At 39.2% G+C, this 21,365-nt stretch overlaps 1 protein-coding gene across 1 annotated transcript in view; it reads left to right on the top strand.

The window, feature by feature from the left end:
* The window catches only part of LOC131737095 (mucin-13-like), a 54,146-nt gene extending 35,269 nt beyond the window's left edge, over positions 1-18,877 (top strand). The window contains exons 2-3 of the mRNA XM_059023762.1: positions 14,893-16,188; positions 18,843-18,877. Of these exons, the coding sequence (XP_058879745.1) occupies positions 14,893-16,188; positions 18,843-18,877 (1,331 nt within the window). The remainder of the gene's footprint in view (positions 1-14,892; positions 16,189-18,842) is intronic.
* The last annotated feature ends 2,488 nt before the right edge of the window (positions 18,878-21,365 follow it).

Below are 21,365 nucleotides of genomic sequence, written 5' to 3'. Positions count from 1 at the left end.
AGTGCACTGCATATGTTGAAAAGTGCAGGATCTGTGTGATTTGTAACAGCACAGACTTTGTAAACAATTGCGTATATGTGCTTTCTTATGTCGGCAATATAAACCCATTTATTTAAAAAAAAAATTTATACTTTGTGGAAGGGTGGTGGGTGATTCACTGACACAGGACACAGAGAAATGAGTCTGAAAACACCGCACAGGTGCCCAGTTTTATTAGAAACTGATTTTGGTTCAGCCCGCAGAGGGCGCTGTTGTCTGTGGCCTGCCGTACCAGCTATGGTAGCGACAGAGCCACAACTATACCAGAGCGGTACAGGGTACAGAGGTATAAACAAAAACACTAATCAAAAGGCGAAAGGAACAGGGAAAACAAAACACAGTAAACAAAACTACAAAATAAAAAGTGCTGCGCTCGGCAGCTTCACCCCAACCGTCGCTACCCGCACGGGCCGGGTCTCCGTCCTACCTTAGCGGCTCCCTCAGCCTGCTATACACTTTATCGGGGCTGCCCAAGAGTTTTCCCCGCTACCGCTAATTCTTTTGTTTCTTTCTTTTATTATTTATTTGTCTTGCTGGGATTTTCGTCCCGGCTGATTTTCCTCCAGCGCTTCCGCACGCCGTTTACGTCTCTGTGGGCAGACCTGAGGGAACAGCAGAATGAAACTTATAGGGTCAGCAATTCCCCCAAGACCCGCCTCCCAGCCACTCAGAGAGAAGGAAAGTCCGCACACCCACTCTCCCCCCTCTCCGTGTCACTGCCATGACTGACAGGCGGATATTGACGAGCTGCTGCCCTCTCCCTGCAGCACTATGAACACGTCAGAAGAGTCAGCACAAGTCTCCCCGTTACATACTTATTTACATCGTTTCAGTACAGTTTTGTATGTACATGATATACCTGTATATACACAAATTTATTTTAAAGTATTTGTTTATTTCATTTTTTACCGTTGTTTGAGGTTGCGCTTTATTTTAATAATATGTCTGTAAATAAACACATTTATGTTCAAATGTCCGTTTTATTTACAATGTTTCAGTTATGTAGATGCTTTATATGAGGTTCCTGAATAAAACTACAACTTATATTCAATTGTTTGTCCTTTCATTATAATATTTATGTTGTTTTTAATACGCCGGTCAAATTGACCGCTCATGGTTGTTCTAGGTATGCGTACAAACATGGTTATTCTAGTGTTAAGGATAGGTGGTGCTAGCTCTGCCCATATAGTGTGTGTGTGTGTGTGTGAGAGAGAGAGAAAGTACAGAGAGAGAGTACAGAGAGAGTGTGAAACGCAGCACACATGTGTGGCTTGCATTTACCGAAATCCCTGTTTATGAGCTGTAACAGCCATACAGATTATTATTATTATTATTATTATTATTATTATTATTATTATTATTTTCTACCATTCTGATTGTGCTCAGATTAATTTATTGTGTACAGCTCGAAAGGTCTTCTTTTAATAAAGTGGATATATTTGTTTTACACTGTATTATATGTGGCTTAATAAGGATCCAAACACCACTGAAGGTCTGGGGTTCACCCTCACAATATGTCCAATTGAAATAAAGTGTATATGCTTATGTGATAAAGAGAGAAAGGATCGATGTTGTAAATCTCTCTCTCAATCGGAAAGAGTGCTGTGTAAGGTCGGTGGTATGCTACCTCCCAGATGGACTGCCTTGACGGTAGGCGGAAACCAGAAGGTCTCCATATTGGGGGGAGCGCGTTGTTGAACCTACCTGGAAAGACTCTATTGCAATCAGCTGCGGGGCAGCACCCTATTGGGAAAAACAATGGTGACGGGTTGATTGCATGGAGGACTTTGTGGGTACAAAGGGGAAGCAGCTACGTCAGTACGGCGTCTTGCGCTGACGAACGTGACCAGATGGCCAGTGCCTGTAGCATTTGTTTTGTTTTTATTTTTCTATTTTGCAGAGGAGGATTGAGCGCCGCACTATCAGCATTGCGTGCACTGACAGCACTGGATCGACACGATCCCTTGCATTATTATTATTATTATTATTATTATTATTATTATTATTATTGTTGGGTTTGCAAAGCCCGCCGTGTACCCCCTGATACCATCGCTGGTAAAGGGGCGGATCTTTTTTTTTTTTTTTTTAACAAACACGGATTGTTCTTGGGAGACATACTGTCTGGACAATCATTTAATTACACCACACCACTTGCACCTGACGACAGCTTATTATATGTCTTATAATAACTAGGTTGAAACAAACATGAGTTACAAGCATTATAATAAACTGTTCATTACAACTGTTGCCAAAATTATTATTATTATTATTATTATTATTATTATTATTATTTATTTCTTAGCAGACGCCCTTACCCAGTGCGACTTACAGTTGTATACTGAAATACATATCAAGAATTACAGTACAATTAAGAGCAAGGTACAAAATACAATGACTTCAGTCCTAATAAGAGCAAATAAAAAACACAGTACAATCTGATATTGGGCAGTTCGAGAGCAGATAAGTGTTGATATATACATCAGGGTTATATACAAGTGCAGGTGAAATACAAAATACTATTGGATTAAGTGCAGGATTAAATACAGTAAAATAGGGAGCAGGTAAGTGCAAGTTAAAGTGCATTAAAGGCAGAGTGCTATATTGCCCAGAAGGGAAGAGTTGAGTTTTACAGGTGTTGTCTGAAGAGGTGTGCCTTGAGGAGGCGCCGGAAGGTGGTCAGGGACTGGGCAGTCCTGACAATCATAGGAAGGTCATTCCACCACTGCGGGGCGAGGGTGGAGAAGGAACAGGAGCGGGCTCTGGAAGCAGGTGAGCATAGAGGAGGTACAGCTAGTCTTTTGGTGCAGGCGGAGAGTTCGGGTGGGGGTGTAGGGAGAGATGAGGGTCTGGAGGTAACTGGATACAGTCTGGTCAAGGCATCAGTAGGCGAGTACAAGAGTCTTGAACTGGTTGCGAGCGGTGATCGGGAGCGTGTGGAGTGAGCGGAGGAGTGGAGTAGCGTGGGAGAAGCGAGGCAGAGAGAACACCAGGCGAGCAGCGGAGTTCTGGATGAGCTGAAGCGGACGGGTGGCGGACACAGGGAGGCCAGCCAGAAGGAAGTTGCAGTAGTTTAGGCGGGAGAGTACCAGAGCCTGAATGAAAATGTAGCAGCAATGACTAAAAACCTTTAACTTTCATTTTGTACTTTCCAAATATGAGAGGTATTATGTAATTAATTACCTGAAACTATTTAAGGATCATTAGGAGTTGGTAAAAGTCACAGCACATTCAAAAGATAATAACCTGTATTTTATGTATTTACATGGTATTTCCTTTGTACCTTAGGCTAATAGGCTAAACCTAATTAAAGTAATAATGTGTATTTTTTTACCTCTACCTTTGTTCTGTACTGTTTTTTTTTTCCATAGTACTTTTGTGTGCCAGATACTATTGTAATAGTTAAAGAACTTTTACTTTGTATTAGTATTAAGAGAAACTGTCTATCAAACTAATGAAATCACTGTTCCTGTATAATTTCAAGAAAATTATAATCAACCCTACTGATCCCAGCGGTTTGTGTGCAAGATACTATTCAAATAAACTTCACAACAGCTTAGCACAAAGAAACTGCTAAAAAAAAAAAAAATACAAATTCACTGTTCTATTATAATTGCAAGACATAGTTGTTTATTCCTTAATACTGGATGTTGTACTGAATGCACTTTTCATGTACTCTTGGGTACTTATGTAATAGCTAGTTATTAAAGGGAGACTGTTCAACAAACTACTAGAATCAATGTTTCTGTATATTACTGACTATTCCAATAGAATCTAGTTAAAAGAAGTTGGGTAAAAACTGGTTATTGGGCAGAAACTGTGCATCAAGGTAATACATTCACTATTATTGTGCAATTACTAATATTTTTCAATTATCACTGCATTCCTTATTTATTGTTGTTGTTTCAAATACTTATGTTTTAGCATAACAGCAACTCAGGTTTCAATAATATATTGTATACATAGTGTTCCGCGTTTTTGGTTTTTATCATTAAAAAGAAAACAGGAATGTTTCTGAGTTTATTTTACATATATTAAAATAGGGATAAAATTGGTAAAAAAATGTTTCTAATTGAAACATAAGTAAAAATGGGGGGTGGGGGGGTCTCAGTATACACACTTTACATGTGGAATATGATGTGTAGCAGTTCTGGTTTCTGATTAGTAATTTCCCTGGCATGTATGATTAGCAGAATCTGTGCAAGTCGAAGCCACGTTTTCCCAAGTTAGCTGGTACTTTGCGAACGTTTGGGCAATCGCTGTGCTGACAGAAATAGTATCTATAGAAGGTATGAACATGACATCAACACAAAACAAGCCAGGTTTATTCACCTGGAAATCATAAAAAGAAAAGAACATTGACAGAACTGGGTAGTGCAAGCCATCGGGAGACGCATCAAAAATCACACTGGACATTTACATCAGTGCATTCCATATAAGTTTACCAACTAACGCATCACCATTTTCTGTCAAATATTTACGATTACGATTGTCGGCGTTAGGCAGTGTTTTAGCTGATGGACAGTACTGTCGCACAAAGTCACCAATACACACGTCTCTGCAATAAACAGTGGCTGTCCAGCAAAGCACAGCGCTCTGACAAACTCATAACACACTCATTCTGTGCTTTCTTTTTATTAAAGCGTGCGTAAAAGCTGCATAAATGGATTGCTAGTCTCTCAGTTCACGTTCTTGTTTTAGTTTAACGTGTCGCTTATATTTCAGTATGTTCTTTTATTGTCAGTGCGAACATGTACCTCGATGCAGCAGTATTTGCAGCGCTATGCATCCTCTGCCTCATCTGACCCACTTCTGCTATTTTTGCTTTTTGTATACTTCGAAACATTTGTTTTCTTTTGAGTATTCATAAACTGATTTATGTTTTCTCCCCATTCGTCATCCACTAAAAATATTATATTTTTGTGCAAGTATTTCAATTTAGTTTTTGATCAAGCTAGTAGTTACTACTCCCAGCAATTGCCACAATAATCAGACTTTGATTGGCCAACATAATCAGGTGATAGTGTGTTTGTGAAGTGACAGAGAACCACGTTTGAACTTTATTTGAGCCTCCTTCTAAACGTCTGCTGTATCCTAGGATACGGTGTACTGTAGGTCTGCTTAATACAATGTCAGAGTCAAAATAAAATCCTGTAATTTTTCGGTAAACTTCGGAATAAACCGCAAACGCAGAACACTATATACAGCAAGTGTTCAGCTACTATAGTCTAACCCGCTTATGCATATAACCTGTTTTTCACGAATATTTATACGCTTAAATAGTGTATAGACTTCAGTTCTTATTATTAAATATTAGTGCACCGGTAACACATGCGACAGTCCTTAGTATTTAGCGTTTCTTTGAGGCTTCATTTAATTCAGGCCAACAGTTAATTGTTTTACTTGAATAAGAAACCACAGAACCATCAGTTTATAACATATGTTATTTAAATGTGCAGTAAATGGTAATCATTGCTGAGTGATGCACTTTTACAAAATACCTCTTTTCCTTTTAAATTAAATTAAATTGAATTGAATTAAATTAAATGGGAATAATTGTTACTTAAATTCTGTGTGTACGTCGCAGTCAATTTACCATATTCATGCTGAAAACTGTATTATTCATTCCTAGTCTTCACACATCAACATGTAATTTTAGCGTACCTGAAAACTGAACAGAAATCATTATCGACGTACATTTAACAAATGCCGTGTTCTTTTCAGCATAAAATAGTCCTTTACAGTCTCCCTTTTTGTAGTCGTTTCAGTGCGGGAATGTATTGAAAGCGTTCACATTCCTGACAACGCGCCCGAGCCCGTTTACGTCAGTTCACAATGTGCACATGCTCAGTTAACTGTATACAAAGTATCACTGCCATACAGTAAAACAGGAATATACACTTACAATACTGCAGTTAAATAGGGTAAATATAATGATACAGCATTGGTAAAGGTGGGGTGGACTGTGTTTAGTACCCAGAACACACAACAGTACAGAACTATAGATTAGTGCAAAAATGTGAAATCCATACACATGTAATAAAAAATACACATATATTTATTTTTAAGTTTTGAAAAAGTTTCTTTACAACAGTAGCAATTCAAGTTTTGCAGTTCAAAACAAACACTCAAGCAACTTTTTTTTTGTACTTTGCTATATATTATTTAAATTACTGTCCTTAGAGTACCAAGTTTTATCAGCATAATAAAACAATATTATTGTAAATTAATAATTCTGATGAAACCTCCGTTCTGTTTTATTCCCAACTATAAAAGTTAAATGTATTTATTCTTCTCAGAAAAGACCCATGTTGCTTACTCTTAAAGTGAACATGAGCAAAGTCCATCCTGATGTAAATTCAGTCTGTATTATGATTACAGTACTTCTTTGAGGTATTGGTAAGCTTAGGGCTTATATATCTGGCTGTTAGTCCTGCATCTTTAGAAGAGAAGGAATCCACAGAGTGGACTGTAACAAAGCCATGCACTTTCACCCAGGGGACTGCAAATAAAAGCAGTGGAGGAGATGAAAGTCCTTCTGGAGACAAATTGAATGATGGACATCTAATGCCGGTTAGTCTGCAGCTGCAGGGTCTACTACAGCACAAGAATATGGTTCTAAAATATTGACTTCCAACCTGTGCTCCACCTGCCAAGTTTCATTGTTTTAACCACAGTTTTGTGAATTAAATTGGCCATTAGTCCTTTTTATCATTACACAGTTTATGATACGAGATCTATATTAGATAAACAATAAAGACGCTAATAATTGCATGAAAATAATGCCCAACCATGCTTTCTTTCACCCTGGTATTATACAAAACCTGCCACATTGAGTAATTTGCTATTGAATGAAGGCATTGTGGAAAGATCTATGGTAAATGGCACACGCATATGGGCGATCACATAGTTGGCGTTACAGATAACCTGAACAATTAGAGAATGGGATTGGGAATTTCAGCCAATAACAAATGGACAGCTGTCACCAGCAGGTGTCTGGACCACAGATTTTGTCATCTGGCAAATATACTTTAGCTATTAATGCCTGTTGAGTTTGATTAGCCTGGCTGACTGTGGACTAGGGTACTCCTCAGGACGGTGCAAGGTACACAGATTTTTAGGATTTAGATATTTTTTGATCCAAGAGCATCTGAAAGGCACTGGACAGCTAATCATTCCCTGGCATTTTCAAAAAGAGTACTATTTCAGAGGAGTAGTGAGTTTTAGGAAGAAGAACAATAAGAAGAATTTAAACTTCTACGGATTGTTTTCTATAAAAAAAAAAAAAAGTTTAAATTAAACCAATTGACTGAATCTGTTCATTTAAGAGATTTTGTTTTAACTTTAAAACCAGGTTTTAGGTACATTTTGGGTCCGATAGCGTGATCCTGTTATGTAAGTTCAAGGCATCTTTGCTCAATTAGGTCTACCATTAGTCAATCAGAAACAACATGCCTTTTGTTGTAAATTGTGACAGGGTAGCGTTGCGGGCCCAGATGGCATCGGCTGGGACAGAGACTCAGAGGCAAGGAAACTGCTGTTTAAAGCACTGCTGCACAATTTTAATTATTATTTATTTCTTAGCAGACGCCCTTATCCAGGGCGACTTACAATCGTAAGCAAAAACATTTCAAGCGTTACAATACAAGTAATACAATAAGAGCAAGATAAACACAAAATAAAATAAAAAATACAAAACAAAACACTACTGCTCACAGAACAAAAATAAAAGGTTAAACAAAAACAGGTCTTGCACACAATAAACAAGAACAAAATAACCGGATCAAGGGCCAAAACAAAAGGTTTAAACAATATCCAAAAACTGTAGGCTGGGCATTAGCCTTCACTACAAAGTTTTCAAAATAACCACAGCACAAACACTCACCAAAAACTCCTTCTCTCAAACAAATGATTTTTCTCCCTTTTATACCATGTGGCTGGAGCCTAATTATCATCAATTTTTCAATTAGCTCCAACCACATTCTCACATCTATTTTGGCAGGGATAAGAAATTAACCCCATCCCTGCCAACCACCACCACAAAACAATATTATTTACAGGCAGGGCCCTGGCCTGCCACATAAATGTTCCTAACTTAAGGAATTCATTTTGAGTTTCAGGTAGTCCTGCGTAGGTCCGATTTTAACGACACACTTCCCTCTCGGACCCGCTACAACAGGACCCGACCCGAACCCACAACCCGCTGCAACACCATCTTCTTACCCGCAACCCGACCCGACCTGCTTTAATAAGATCTGCAACCCAACCTGAACCCGGAGGTCTTTGTCCTTTATCTAATGTCTGCACCGACTGGCTCTCTCACGCTCCCACATTCACACACAGATAGCTCTACCAATCTCGCACTGTTATCCACTACATGATATAAACCCTGCGCTATCTTTTGATTCACCTCATTCACAAAAAAAAATTATATCACCAAGCAGACGTGATAAAAGGATCTTGCGACGTATCAAACAAGGGAGAACACTGCTTAGTCAGCTGACTCCTCCCTAATCGCCTCCTGCTTTATTGCAGGAAATACCGGTACATTTACCTTCTAATATGTTACTTGGTAAAGGGTTACAGACGAGTACCCTGAAAGGACAGAAAACGTTTTTGGTGATTCAAATTCAGACCCTAGAATTACATTTATTTGACCCGCACCCGAACCGCAAACAGCGAAAATGTTCACATTCCGACCCAAACCCGACCTGATACAGGAATCTAGTTTCAGGTTCAGGTTATATGGTTGAATTATCTGTTGCTGAAGTTCTACTGTAAACATCTTATTGAAAAAATAAAAAACACATACATCACCGAATCAATTTGGATTTGTAACTGAACATTCATTTCCAAAGCAATAAAAAAGGAGAAATCAAGCATTGAGGAAGATCCAATAAAAAATCCAGATGGTTTGGAAGGCATACACTCAAAAGTCATTACATAACTTCTAAATCTAAATCTAAAACAAAAACAAAAACAAAAAAATGTATATCCTGATCTATCAGATTCCCCGGATTGCTTCAGATTACTTTGTTTTAACCTTTATCACAAGCATTGTAAGTTTCTTTTTGTATTGAGTCTTGTCAACCTAATACAGTATATGGAGATCATGTTTTCCCCTTTCTGTGGAATCAGGATTTTAATTGTTTATAATACTTAGAGCACAGTTTTGTATGCATTTTTTGGTTAATGAAAATCTGAATTACAGATAAATGTCACACAGCAAATGAATGTTAATTTGCCATACTTGTTTTCCAGTCCCTTCAGTTTCTTTTTCTTATGCTATGCAACACAACAGCTTAAAAGACCATATTAGTTCTGTATGTATCTGTGGGTACTGCTGACAAATTAACTGATGCCAATTGACCTTTTCATAACAGCATGTGCTAGTGCTTATGACTAATTAATGAGTGGCTGGAAGTGCCTCATTAAATTAAAAACATTGGTTGAGAAAATGTGAAATATTCTTTGATAGGGTACAGTATCAGGGGATGCAGCTTGAGGCCCAACAAATCCATTAAGAGGTTATATTGTATTTGTAAATAAAGTACTATCCTTGTAGTATATGTAGTTTTTTTGTTTGTTTTTTCTACGGAATTAAATACTGGGTTGAACATTTTGGAAAAGTCTGGTCCTATAAGTCAAAGAGAAAAAAATTGATTTATTTTTGTTTTTAGTGTTTCAGTCATTGTTATTGATGTTATAGTACTGAAATTTGAACAAATCTCACAGAACTTACTGACCAATTGGGTAGCTGTCTGGAACATTCCCCACAGTGAGACAAAACACCCGGGGCTACCTTTTCCAGAGAACAGGCTGCAGCTGTGAAACTGCTCCAGGTGTAAGAACGCTGTTCCGGAGACAGAATTGTACAGTTTTAAGTATCAGATTGAGTGAGTTGTAGCAGCTGTGAAGGTATTGCCTTGAAAGAATAGACCTGAGTCTGCAAGCAGAAGACAAGTGGTTGTTCAATGGTGAATTATTACTGAAAATGTTTGGTATATAGCCTCTCCCTCTCTCTCTCTCTCTCTCTCTCTCTCTCTCTCTCTCTCTCTCTCTCTCTCTCTCTCTCTCTCTCTCTCTCTCTCTCTCTCTCTCTCTCTCTATATATATATATAACAGACAAAAGTATTTGGGCAGTTAAAAAAAGAGAAAAAAGTGATTTCTATCATTTCTAATTGTTCTATTGAAAGATATAAATTAGAGATTCAACTTTATAATAATAAAATAAATTATAACAATTATAGTTTATCATTTTACAAACGAATGTCATACTTTGACAAAGGTATTTGGGCACCCTTACATTAGTATGTTGTGTGCCCACCCTTTGCCTCCTTTACAGCTAGCAGTCTTTTTTTGTATTTTGAAACCTGGCATATATCCGGAGATATTTGTGCCCATTTTTCAACACATACAGCTTTGAGTTCTGCAATTGACTTTGGTTCCCTTTTTACAACAACATCCTTAAAGTCAATTCACAAGATCTCGATGGGATTCAATTCTGGGGACTGAGGTGGCCAATCCATAACTGTAATCCTCCTTTTTTTTTTTTTTTTTTAGAAATTCCTTTGTTGACTTCGCAGAATGCTTAGGGTCATTATCCTGCTGGCATACAAACTTCCATCCAATAAGCCTTCTATCACTGGTTAACAAATGAGAGTGCAACATTTCTTGATATTTTGCAGCAATCATGATCCTTCTACAATGTAAAGGTTGCCAGTGCCTGAGGAAGAAATACAAGCCCATACCATCACACAACCTCCACCATGTTTAACAGTGGGCATGATGAACTTTTCTTTAAATGCTTCTCATGTCTTCCTCCAAACATATTGTTGCTTTCTTGGTGAAAGAAGTTATATTTTGGATTCTTCTGACCATAAGATTTGGTTGAAGAAATCATCAGGCTTCTTCAAGTATTCAGTGGAAAACTCCAATCACTTTCTTTTGTCTATTGTTTTTAACAGAGGTTTGCATCTTGGTTTTTGCCCACGGACATTCATCTTGTTAAGGTATTGTTGAATTGTTTTCTTGGGAATTTCTTGACCATCTTCTCGCAATTCTTGTGTCAAATCTTTTGCAGTAATCAAGTATTTGCTGGGTTGCTCGAATGATTCTTCTTCCAGAATTTGCAGAAATCTTTCTTGGTCTTCCATCCCTGGAGCTAGTTGCAGTAGTGTTTGTCAATAATAGCCCACACTGTGCTTTTCGGTAAACCGAGACTTTCTTCTATTTTTTGATTTCATGTAACTTTTTTCCTCATAAACGCACACACATATATACATTATATATATATATATATATATATATATATATATATATATATATATATATATATATATATATATATATATAGATATATATTGTAACACAGCATGGAGGGGGTTATTATCCTCCCTGCATAAAACATGTGCAAATGCACACTGGTTTGATGTAATTGTTTTGTATTATTGTTTAATTATATTTGTTAATTTTCCCCTGCACCTGGTGATCATTGTAAATCAGAGCCAGGTGCAGGGTATTTAAAGAGAGCAGCCAGTCTGTTCTAGGCTGCTGTGTGGTGTGTATAGGAGCCTGCTTGTTTGTGTGCACAAGCGTAGAAAAAGAGAAGAAAAGGTAGTGTAAACCTGTGTGGTTTTGGTTTGTTTCAATGTTTTGTGTCACAGGTAAACAGCTTCGCTGTCCTGTTTTTTTAGGTAGGTTCAGTGTTGTGTTTAGTTAGTGCTCAAGAAAGAGCTAAGTGTTTGTTTTGTTTATTTTGGTTTTTGTGACTATTAAAAAAATAGCGCAACAGCGCTTTTAAAAATCAAGTTTTGTGTGTGGCTGGGTCATTTAAAGTGCTGAAAAAGAACCTGAAGGACTAAAACCCTTCACTATATATATATATATATATATATATATATATATATATATATATATATATATATATATATATATATATATATGCACGTTAAAGTTGTGTGTGCAAAAGTATGTGTGTTCAATGAAAGTGTCATTCATATAAAATAAAATACATTTAATTTATTTTAAAGTTTGCAATATAAACCCTGTGTGGGAATCAATCCAAAGGCATGCTTCCAATGCAGCTTGCAATGCAGACGACCTAACTTTCACGCGACAAAGTTCTCCCTTCCATTTGACAACATTTGCTAGTAAAGTTACAGAGCTCAAGATCAGAATCTCAGTATGATGATGATGATGAAGAAGATGAATGATAACTCGAAAGATCTCCGAAATATAACAAGGTCCCGAGAATTCTCTGGCTGATTTAATCTTTCAAAACACTGCTTGTCTCAACTAATCGTGTAGCACTGACACGCTTGCAAACTGAAGGTTATAGTTTCATCAAATCCCAATCATGCCAGACCTGTATTTATATTTTTTTATATATATATATATATATATATATATATATATATATATATATATATATATATTGCAGGCAAATGTTCAATTTTAAAACAGAAATAAATCATTTAATATAAATGATACAGATGTCACAATAAGTGTGTTCCCTAGTATATTTCCATGTTGACAAAACAAGTTAATTATCATTAAACTCGGATGTCCTATAATATACATATGCGTGGGTAAAAGTGCGATTTTTACCTTACTTTGGTGACTTATTTCTCTTACTGTATGACAGGTATTGACTTTTTTTCTATATTTCATCTAAGAGTTTTGGGAACTACAAATTAAAAGTGAAATGGTGCTTTTGGCTGATTTACTTTTGCTGCTGAAAACACGTAAACTATCCTTGCTGTATAGAGAGTCTGGCAGTTATCACGCTTCGCTGATAACTTGGCGCGAGTAACTACCATTCCTCTCAATATATACTGAGGCACAAAAGAAACGCAACACTCCCTGAGCATTAACACCATCCTGGCAGCGTTGATGCATAGACCTGATCAGCCTCTGGATAGACTGCTGTGGGATGTTCTGCCACTCTTCCTGTGCAGCTGCAGCCATTTGGGGAAAGTTGGCTGGTCGCAGTTGTCTCTTGTTGATGGCACTGGCAATTTGGTCTCACAGATGTTCTTTTGGACTCGGGTCAGGAGAAAAAGCTGGCCACGACAAGACCTTGACATTGTTTTCTCAAAGTCGTTCAATTGTAATCCTAGCACTGTGTGGTCTTGCATGGTCCTGCTGGAAAATTGACACTTCCGGATTGGCTTGCAGGAACAGGAAAACTGTTGCCTCAAGGACTTTGTTAATGTATCGCTGAGCAGTAAGGTCACCCTCAATCTGCACCAAAGGCAACCCCTCATCATCACACTTCCAACACCCCACTGGTTGGCTTGAACAACGCAATAGTCAGCATTACGCTCATCACGACGTCTCCACACACGTTGTCTTTTGTCACGTCTGTCACAGGCAAAACGGCATTCATTGGTGAATAAAACACTCCACCACTCTCTCTGCCGCCACCCCAAATGTTCTCTGGCTCACAGAAGATGGCAATTTCGTCTCTCAGTTGTCAACATGTTACCCCTGAACGGCCTCCGAGCATGCAAATCATTTTTGTGCAGACGGTGAGCTACAGTCATTCGGCTGATGCGCAAGTTATTTCTTCCTGGAATTTCTTGTGCTGTAGCCACTGCAGTCTGAAAATGATTATGCTGATGGATCAGTCGGATGTGACGGTCCTGGGCCGGTGTGGTGACCCTCTGCCTTCCAGGACGTGGCCTGTCCTTCACAGAGACGGTTTCCTGGGTTCTCTGGACTAGTCTGCTGATTGATGAAGCAGAACATCTCATTCAACGGGTAACTTCTCTCTCAGACAGGCCGCCTTCAATCATGCCGATAGCAACCAGGCGATCTTCATTACTCAAGCGGGGCATGGTCGTATCTTTCGCTGTTCCTGCGTTAATTAAAATCATGTCTTTTCAAATGGCTATTTTTACAGATTCTTAATCAACTCATTTTGGCAATTTCAACTCAACTCAAATACCAAACACTGAGCACCTGGCGTTTTTATAAAATCACATGACTTTAGGTCAGTATTTTGTTATCACAAGGAACAATACTACTCAAACAATCAACATCTGCTCACTATTTAAAATGTAAATAACATTATGTATGTGCCCAATGAGCTATTGATGTATAGACTGTTGTGTTTTTATTGTGCATCTATATATATATATACATATATATATATATATATATATATATATATATATATATATATATATATATATATATATTGTGAGGGAAAAGGGCGCTGGCCCTTTAAGGAAATCAGGCAGTGTAAAAACTACTGGTACCAGAATGCCCAGCACCGCAATTACAAAAGGGGCGGGGCCAGGGAGTATATAAGGAAGTGCACAGAAGAGCCTGGGGTGTTGCCGTGGGGAGACAGCCCTGACTCTGCTGGGAGACTCACTGCTATTGAAGCCTGTGAAAGGGTTACCGGTGTTGGAGAGAAGCAGTGTTAGAGTGAGTAGTTTGAGCAACACGCGGCCCGAGCGGGACCGATCATTGTGTGTTTATATGTAAAAGTTTGTGTAAGAACTGTGCTGTTTATCGTGACACAGTGGGTGGGTATAATCACTGCTAGGTTTAATATGTAAAGACAGTATACTCCCGGTCTGGAGATAGACAAGCAAGAGAGGAGACCATTTTGTGGTATAACCATTTATTATTGTTTACAACGGACACTTGGGAAAAAGAGACCCTTGGGTGTTATAATCTTTTATTGTTGTTTACAACCGGACACTTGAGAAGAAGGAATCTTTGTATTAAACAATACCGGACTGTGCTGAGGTGGTTGTCAAAGCGCAGCAGGGCCATCCTTCACTGTTCCTGGAGGGGGAGCCCTTTCCCTGACTTACCTGTACTCCACTGTTCCTGGAGGAGGAGCCAATTCCCCGACCTACCTGTGCTCCACTGTTCCTGGAGGGGGAGCCCTTTCCCCGACTTACCTGTGCTCCACTGTTCCTGGAGGGGGAGCCAATTCCCCGACCTACCTGTGCTCCACTGTTCCTAGAGGGGGAGCCCTTTCCCTGACTTACCTGTACTCCACTGTTCCTGGAGGAGGAGCCAATTCCCCGACCTACCTGTGCTCCACTGTTCCTGGAGGGGGAGCCCTTTCCCCGACTTACCTGTGCTCCACTGTTCCTGGAGGAGGAGCCAATTCCCCGACCTACCTGTGCTCCACTGTTCCTGGAGGGGGAGCACTTTCCCCGACTTACCTGTGCTCCACTGTTCCTGGAGGGGGAGCCCTTTCCCCGACTTACCTGTACTCCACTGTTTCTGGAGGGGGAGCCCTTTCCCCAACTTACCTGTACTCCACTGTTCCTGGAGGGGGAGTCAATTCCCCGACCTACCTGTGCTCCACTGTTCCTGGAGGGGGAGCCCTTTCCCCGACCTACCTGTACTCCACTGTTCCTGGAGGGGGAGCCAATTCCCCGACTTACCTGTGTTCCACTGTTCCTGGAGGGGGAGCCAATTCCCCGACCTACCTGTGCTCCACTGTTCCTGGAGGGGGAGCCCTTTCCCCGACTTACCTGTACTCCACTCTTCCTGGACGGGGAGCCCTTTCCCCGACCTACCTGTGCTCCACTGTTCCTGGAGGGGGAGCCCTTTCCCTGACTTACCTGTACTCCACTGTTCCTGGAGGGGGAGCCAATTCCCCAACTTTTCTGTGCCCTACTGTTCCTGGAGGGGGAGCCAATACCCTGACGTGCCTGTGCTCCACTGTTCCTGGAGGGGGAGCCATTTCCTCAACTTACCTGTGCCCTACTGTTCCTGGAGGGGGAGCACTTTCCCCGACTTACCTGTGCTCCACTGTTCCTGGAGGGGGAGCCAATTCCCCGACCTACCTGTGCTCCACTGTTCCTGGAGGGGGAGCCCTTTCCCCGACTTACCTGTGCTCCACTGTTCCTGGAGGGGGAGCCCTTTCCCTGACTTACCTGTACTCCACTGTTCCTGGAGGGGGAGCCCTTTCCCCGACCTACCTGTACTCCACTGTTCCTGGAGGGGGAGCCCTTTCCCTGACGTGCCTGTGCTCCACTGTTCCTGGAGGGGGAGCCATTTCCTCAACTTACCTGTGCCCTACTGTTCCTGAAGGGGGAGACAGTTCCCCAACCTACATGTGCTACCCAGTCACAGGATTATCAAGAGAGGTGATCATTCCCAGCCGGCGGAAGAATGGTGAGACGAAGGTGGGAATTGTATGTTTAAAGCTCTTGAATAGAGAGGGATGATGAAGTGAGTTAGTTAATGTCTGTACAGGACTAGGGACTATTAACTGACAATTGTAAATATTATTCATTTCTTAGCAGACGCCCTTATCCAGGGCGACTTACAATTGTTACAAGATAACACATTATACATTATTTCACATTATACAGTTATCACATTATTTTTACATACAATTGCCCATTTATACAGTTGGGTTTTTACTGGAGCAATCTAGGTAAAGTACCTTGCTCAAGGGTACAACAGCAGTGTCCCCCACTGGGTATTGAACCCACAACCCTCCGGTCAAGAGTCCAGTGCCCTAACCACTACTCCACACTGCTATATATTTGTGTGTGTGTGTGTGTGTGTGTGTGTGTGTGTGTGTGTGTGTGTGTGTGTGTATATATATATAAAGGCAGGATTTGAACCCTAACTAGTCATACTTTAACTCCAACTACATAACCGCTACGCAATACACATTCACATTTTAACCCTTTCAACAGACTAGGCTACTATTTACATTTACCCTATCGAAACGGCAATACATTGCCTCAATATAGGTTGAACAATTTCCCTATTCCTGTGATGTGTGTGTTGCCCCAATTGTTTCTGCTAACTTGGCTTGTGTTTTTCATGTGTTTCATCCGCTTTTATTGTTCCTTAAAAAAAACAAAGCAAGTAAGTAGAAACAATTGGGGCAACCTTGTCCCCCACCGCTTTGACAGTTGTGCCTATTTCCTTGGTGCTGGCCAAGGTTTCCCCAATTGTTTCTTCAAACTTAGCTTGTGCTTTTGATATCTCCATTTTAAATGGCTGGGCACTTTTGATAACTTGGCGTTTTTGTTTCAGATGGTATACACTATGACATTAGTTAATTAACTTAAAAAAGGTGCAATTTAGTAGTGTCACTCTCCATGGTTAATGGCGAGATAATAAGCTGAATCATCATAGTTCATTTCATGTGTAGCCTTCTAACATTTAATCTTATTTAAAGATAGATCACTGCACAGTGCTGCACTTAGATAGTATTTGTCTCACTATAGCTGATTTTTGCCCATTCACATATCAATATATGTCATAATATTTTATTACAGATCTATAATTAAATTGCACTTGGTAAAATAAGACACTTTAGCAAATAATCAAATGCAATTGAAAGAATCACCAACTATGACTAGTTATAGAAGAATGGTAATAGGCTAGCAGTGAGAGCTGCCTGGCCCTGCCAAGGTTAAATAAATTATAATAAAACTAGATTAAGATTCATGGTGCATATCTTAATGTGTAAACATGCATTTATTTAAATGTATAATGGAAACAAAATAAACTACTGAACATGTTTAATATAAATACCAGTTAAATATGTAGATAAGTCCACATAATTTATATACTGTGGTAAAATAATCATCTCAATCATAAACCATTTCAGTTAGGTTGTACTATAAATCATTCATAGCAAGTATATAAAAAGTTGAACTTCTACTCATCTAGTCTGCCTCCTCTTATTTCAGGGTCAACAAAGGTAACTTTTCAAAGATATACTGCATCTGCCAACTTGAAAGTATGCTAATGCAGACGGTCTACTAGTGATTGAGTGTGTGCCATAATCAATAACAAAGCTGAAACAGAATATTACACTTAAACCATGGCAACAATTAGGACTAGTGAAAAAGCAGAGAACCCCATGCTTACAATATATGTTACTGAGTTTTCAGTGCCAGCAACATTTAACAAGACCAGCAACCAAAATATTTGACACATTATTAATTTTATTATCAGTGAATACTACCTCGGACTAGAGAATGACACAGGAATGAAACTTGAGTTCCGTACCATCCTGTCGCATCATAACTGTTCCTGTCCCATCCCACTGTTTTTTTTCAGCGTAATTTCTGCTGCCATCCTGCCCCACCGGAATCTTTCCCATCCCGTACTGTTCCGAACATATATATTTTTTAAATTCCCAACCTATCCCGTCTTGTCAAAAAAGTTCCTGTCCCATCCTGTCCTGTGATAGTTAAGAAAAAGAGAAGAGACTGATTTCTTTTAACCTCTCGCTGTATGATATACATTTCAGGCAGGATATTTTTCTGGTTACCCTTTTCTTCTTGTTTTTTATTCTCATCCTGTTCCCAGCTGAAGTTTTAAAATGTCATTCACTACTGCCATATTACCTATTACAAGAATAATAAGAACCACACAAACCTACTTCAACCTTTTTATTATGTATAATGTGTTGACAACAGAAAAAAAAAAACTCCAACCTGAACCTGAGGTTGGCATATTTAAAATGGGTTATTTTACAGTTTTACTGTACATGTTGGTTGCAATCAATGATAGCAAGACGCAGTGGGGTTGTATTGAATGGGTGGGCCAATGACATCACTAAATAGGGTGTGTCAATTAAAATGAGTGTCGTTGATATGAGGGTTATAGTGTCTGTCTTGGTACATATATGGATACCCAGAAGTCTGAGTATGCATTTGATTGGTTTAATTTTACAACAGCTCATATTGATTGGTTTAATATTACAGCATCTAAAGTTCTTGTAGCTCGTCTGACAAACTAAAGTTTGGTACTGCTCTTCCCACAGCTTTCAGTTGTGCTCCCACCTGTTCCTGCAGCCTTCAGTTATGCGCGCTCCCATCCATTCCAGTGAGATTTAAAACTCTTTATTCCTGGTCCCACCCGTTCTTGCCAGTTTAATTTCCGTTTCCATCCATTCCCACAAACATACAGGGAAATACATTTCTGTACCGTGGGAATCCCACAGGCATCCTATCATAATGTCACTCTCTACCTCGGACACATTTTAACTGTATACCTCTTGTAACCCTTTGTCTAATACATTACTGTTGTATTTTATGATGGTTTGTGGAAGATTCCACGGTCATTCCAGGGTTCCCCAGTGTAAACTTGATATATGTACAGTTTGCAACCTTTACTCATCCAACATTTTTTAAAACTTTGTTAGAAATTATGGGAGTTCATAATTTAAATGTTATAATACAATCTAAAACACCAAAACATAACAGGACTTAATCATGCAGTATATTTAGTTTTTAGTCAATTTTGGAAAAGTCTCAGAGAAAAAGTCTAGTCCAAGTACAGACTGGTCACTTCTAAGTCCAAAACATTTTTTTGTTTTTCAATTGAGTGCCCAGTTATTTTATCCTCCGATTTTCTCCCCAATTTAGAATGTCCACGTTCCCTCACTGCAGCAATTCTCCACTCAGCTCAGTAGAACTGAAGGTTCAGTTGGCATCCTCCAATCCCACAACCAAACCAATTTCCTCTTTTACACCCAGGAACTCGAGAGTGGATATCAGTGAGCTACACATCTCTGGAGGACAAAGGCCAGCCCTGCAGATGTCCGTTACCAGGTGCCTGGCCAGTAGCGATTTAGGAGAAACAGTCTCTGCCGATTTTGCCTCCTTAACCCATGGGAGCAACAGAGCCAATGCGACGCCCCCTCTGGAATCCCCAGTGAAGACTGATGAGTTTGCCCAGCCAAGATGCAAACCTGCACTCTGCTGACTCTATCACTCACCTTGCACACCACTCTTTTACCAGGTGAGCCACTTAGGGAAATCCTGAGATGATCACTGGCACAATTAAATACCTTATGCAGGAAAAACTGGTGTAAAGTATTGATTTAAAAAAAAATAATAACAATAATTTATGAGAAGTCAACTAATCACTGTTATGGGTTTGTCAGAATTCCAGCACATTAGTATCCTGTTAAACAAACTGCCAAGTCAAAGGTTGTGCTTTCTAAGTCTCAAGAGGAAGTGACCTGGTCACATGTACAGTAATAAGGATGTCCATTGTCCTAATGAACATAGCTACATTTTAGATATTCAATGTTGCTTTCAACAATATTGTATTTTCTTCATTGCTATATTGGTGTAGTGTATCTCCTGCTCTCAATTTGTTGAAATATTATGTGTCATACAGCAAGCACATTTTGTTAGTGGCTGTTTTTTTGTCTTCTATCAGTAAAGTAATTTCCAGGGTCCCCCAGGGTTTTATTTTACTGACGACACTCTGAGTTTGCCTGTGAAGCGTGAGTCTGACTCGGCTGTTTTCAAAGTGTGTATGCGGCAACTTTTCTGCAGTAACTTCAACAACAAGTTAACTTTTTGGCTCATATTTTCGAGTTGCCAGACTTCCTTTCAGGACAGATATTATTTGTTGCACTTTTTGTTTGATTTGCTGCCGTCAGTCTTGTTACTTGGTGTTCATTGCAATTAGATTGGAAACAGTTTACGATTCCTTCTATCTGTGCAGTTTTAGAAAGGTCAGGTGTTGTAGGCTGATGGTGCAGCAGCTATGGAACTTTAATAACACAACTGAGATGCTCTGTGTTTGAACTGAACTATGTGCCACTAGTGCCACTATTTACTGTGCTTTTACATAGTAGTTGCATAGCAAATACATGTGTACTTGCACATAATTACAATGTTATTATGCATATGTACAATGCACTTAATGTGTAAATATTTCTGCATGATTTATACACAATTGTATCAGAAAAGGGTTAGAGTCATTGTTCGGTGTAGAGTCAGGGATAGGCTTTGGATTAGGGTTATAACGTGCAAAACGATTTAAACAGTAGGTACATTATAACTACGCATAATAACATTGTAATGATGTGCAAGTACACATGTATTTACTAAGTAACTACTATGTAAATACACAGTAATTGGAGACACTTAATGTAAAGTGTTACCACATACTGATAGTTCCTGAACTTTTTAGGGTTGCATCCCAGTTCTCTTTTTTCAGTGTTCACCTTTATTGGATCTCCCCACATAAAACCTGGTTAATTACAGCTAATTAAAACTAAAGAACTACATATTCAGATGTCATCAACTATTGTTTAAATGTTTAAATGTGCACAAGATTATAAAAATAGATTCCTTAGGCATGTCACATCAGGCAGAGAACAATCAGACCATCTAACATGTAATTGCACTGTATATTGAACATCAAGAGTCATTTTAAAAAGGTTAATCACATTCAGATGTAGCAAAGGTTCATTATTAAAATTAATACAGTAATTCACATTCAAACAGCAGAGGAAGAAATTAAGAAATTACATTTGGGAAGCAGCCGCTTCACTGGGAGTAGCAGCGAGGTGGAAA

Source organism: Acipenser ruthenus, chromosome 1 (genome assembly GCF_902713425.1).
Source record: "Acipenser ruthenus chromosome 1, fAciRut3.2 maternal haplotype, whole genome shotgun sequence".
Classification (NCBI taxonomy): Eukaryota; Metazoa; Chordata; class Actinopteri; order Acipenseriformes; family Acipenseridae; genus Acipenser; species Acipenser ruthenus.
Note: the sequence above shows the minus strand (reverse complement) of the source record. Positions and strands in the feature narration are given on the sequence as shown.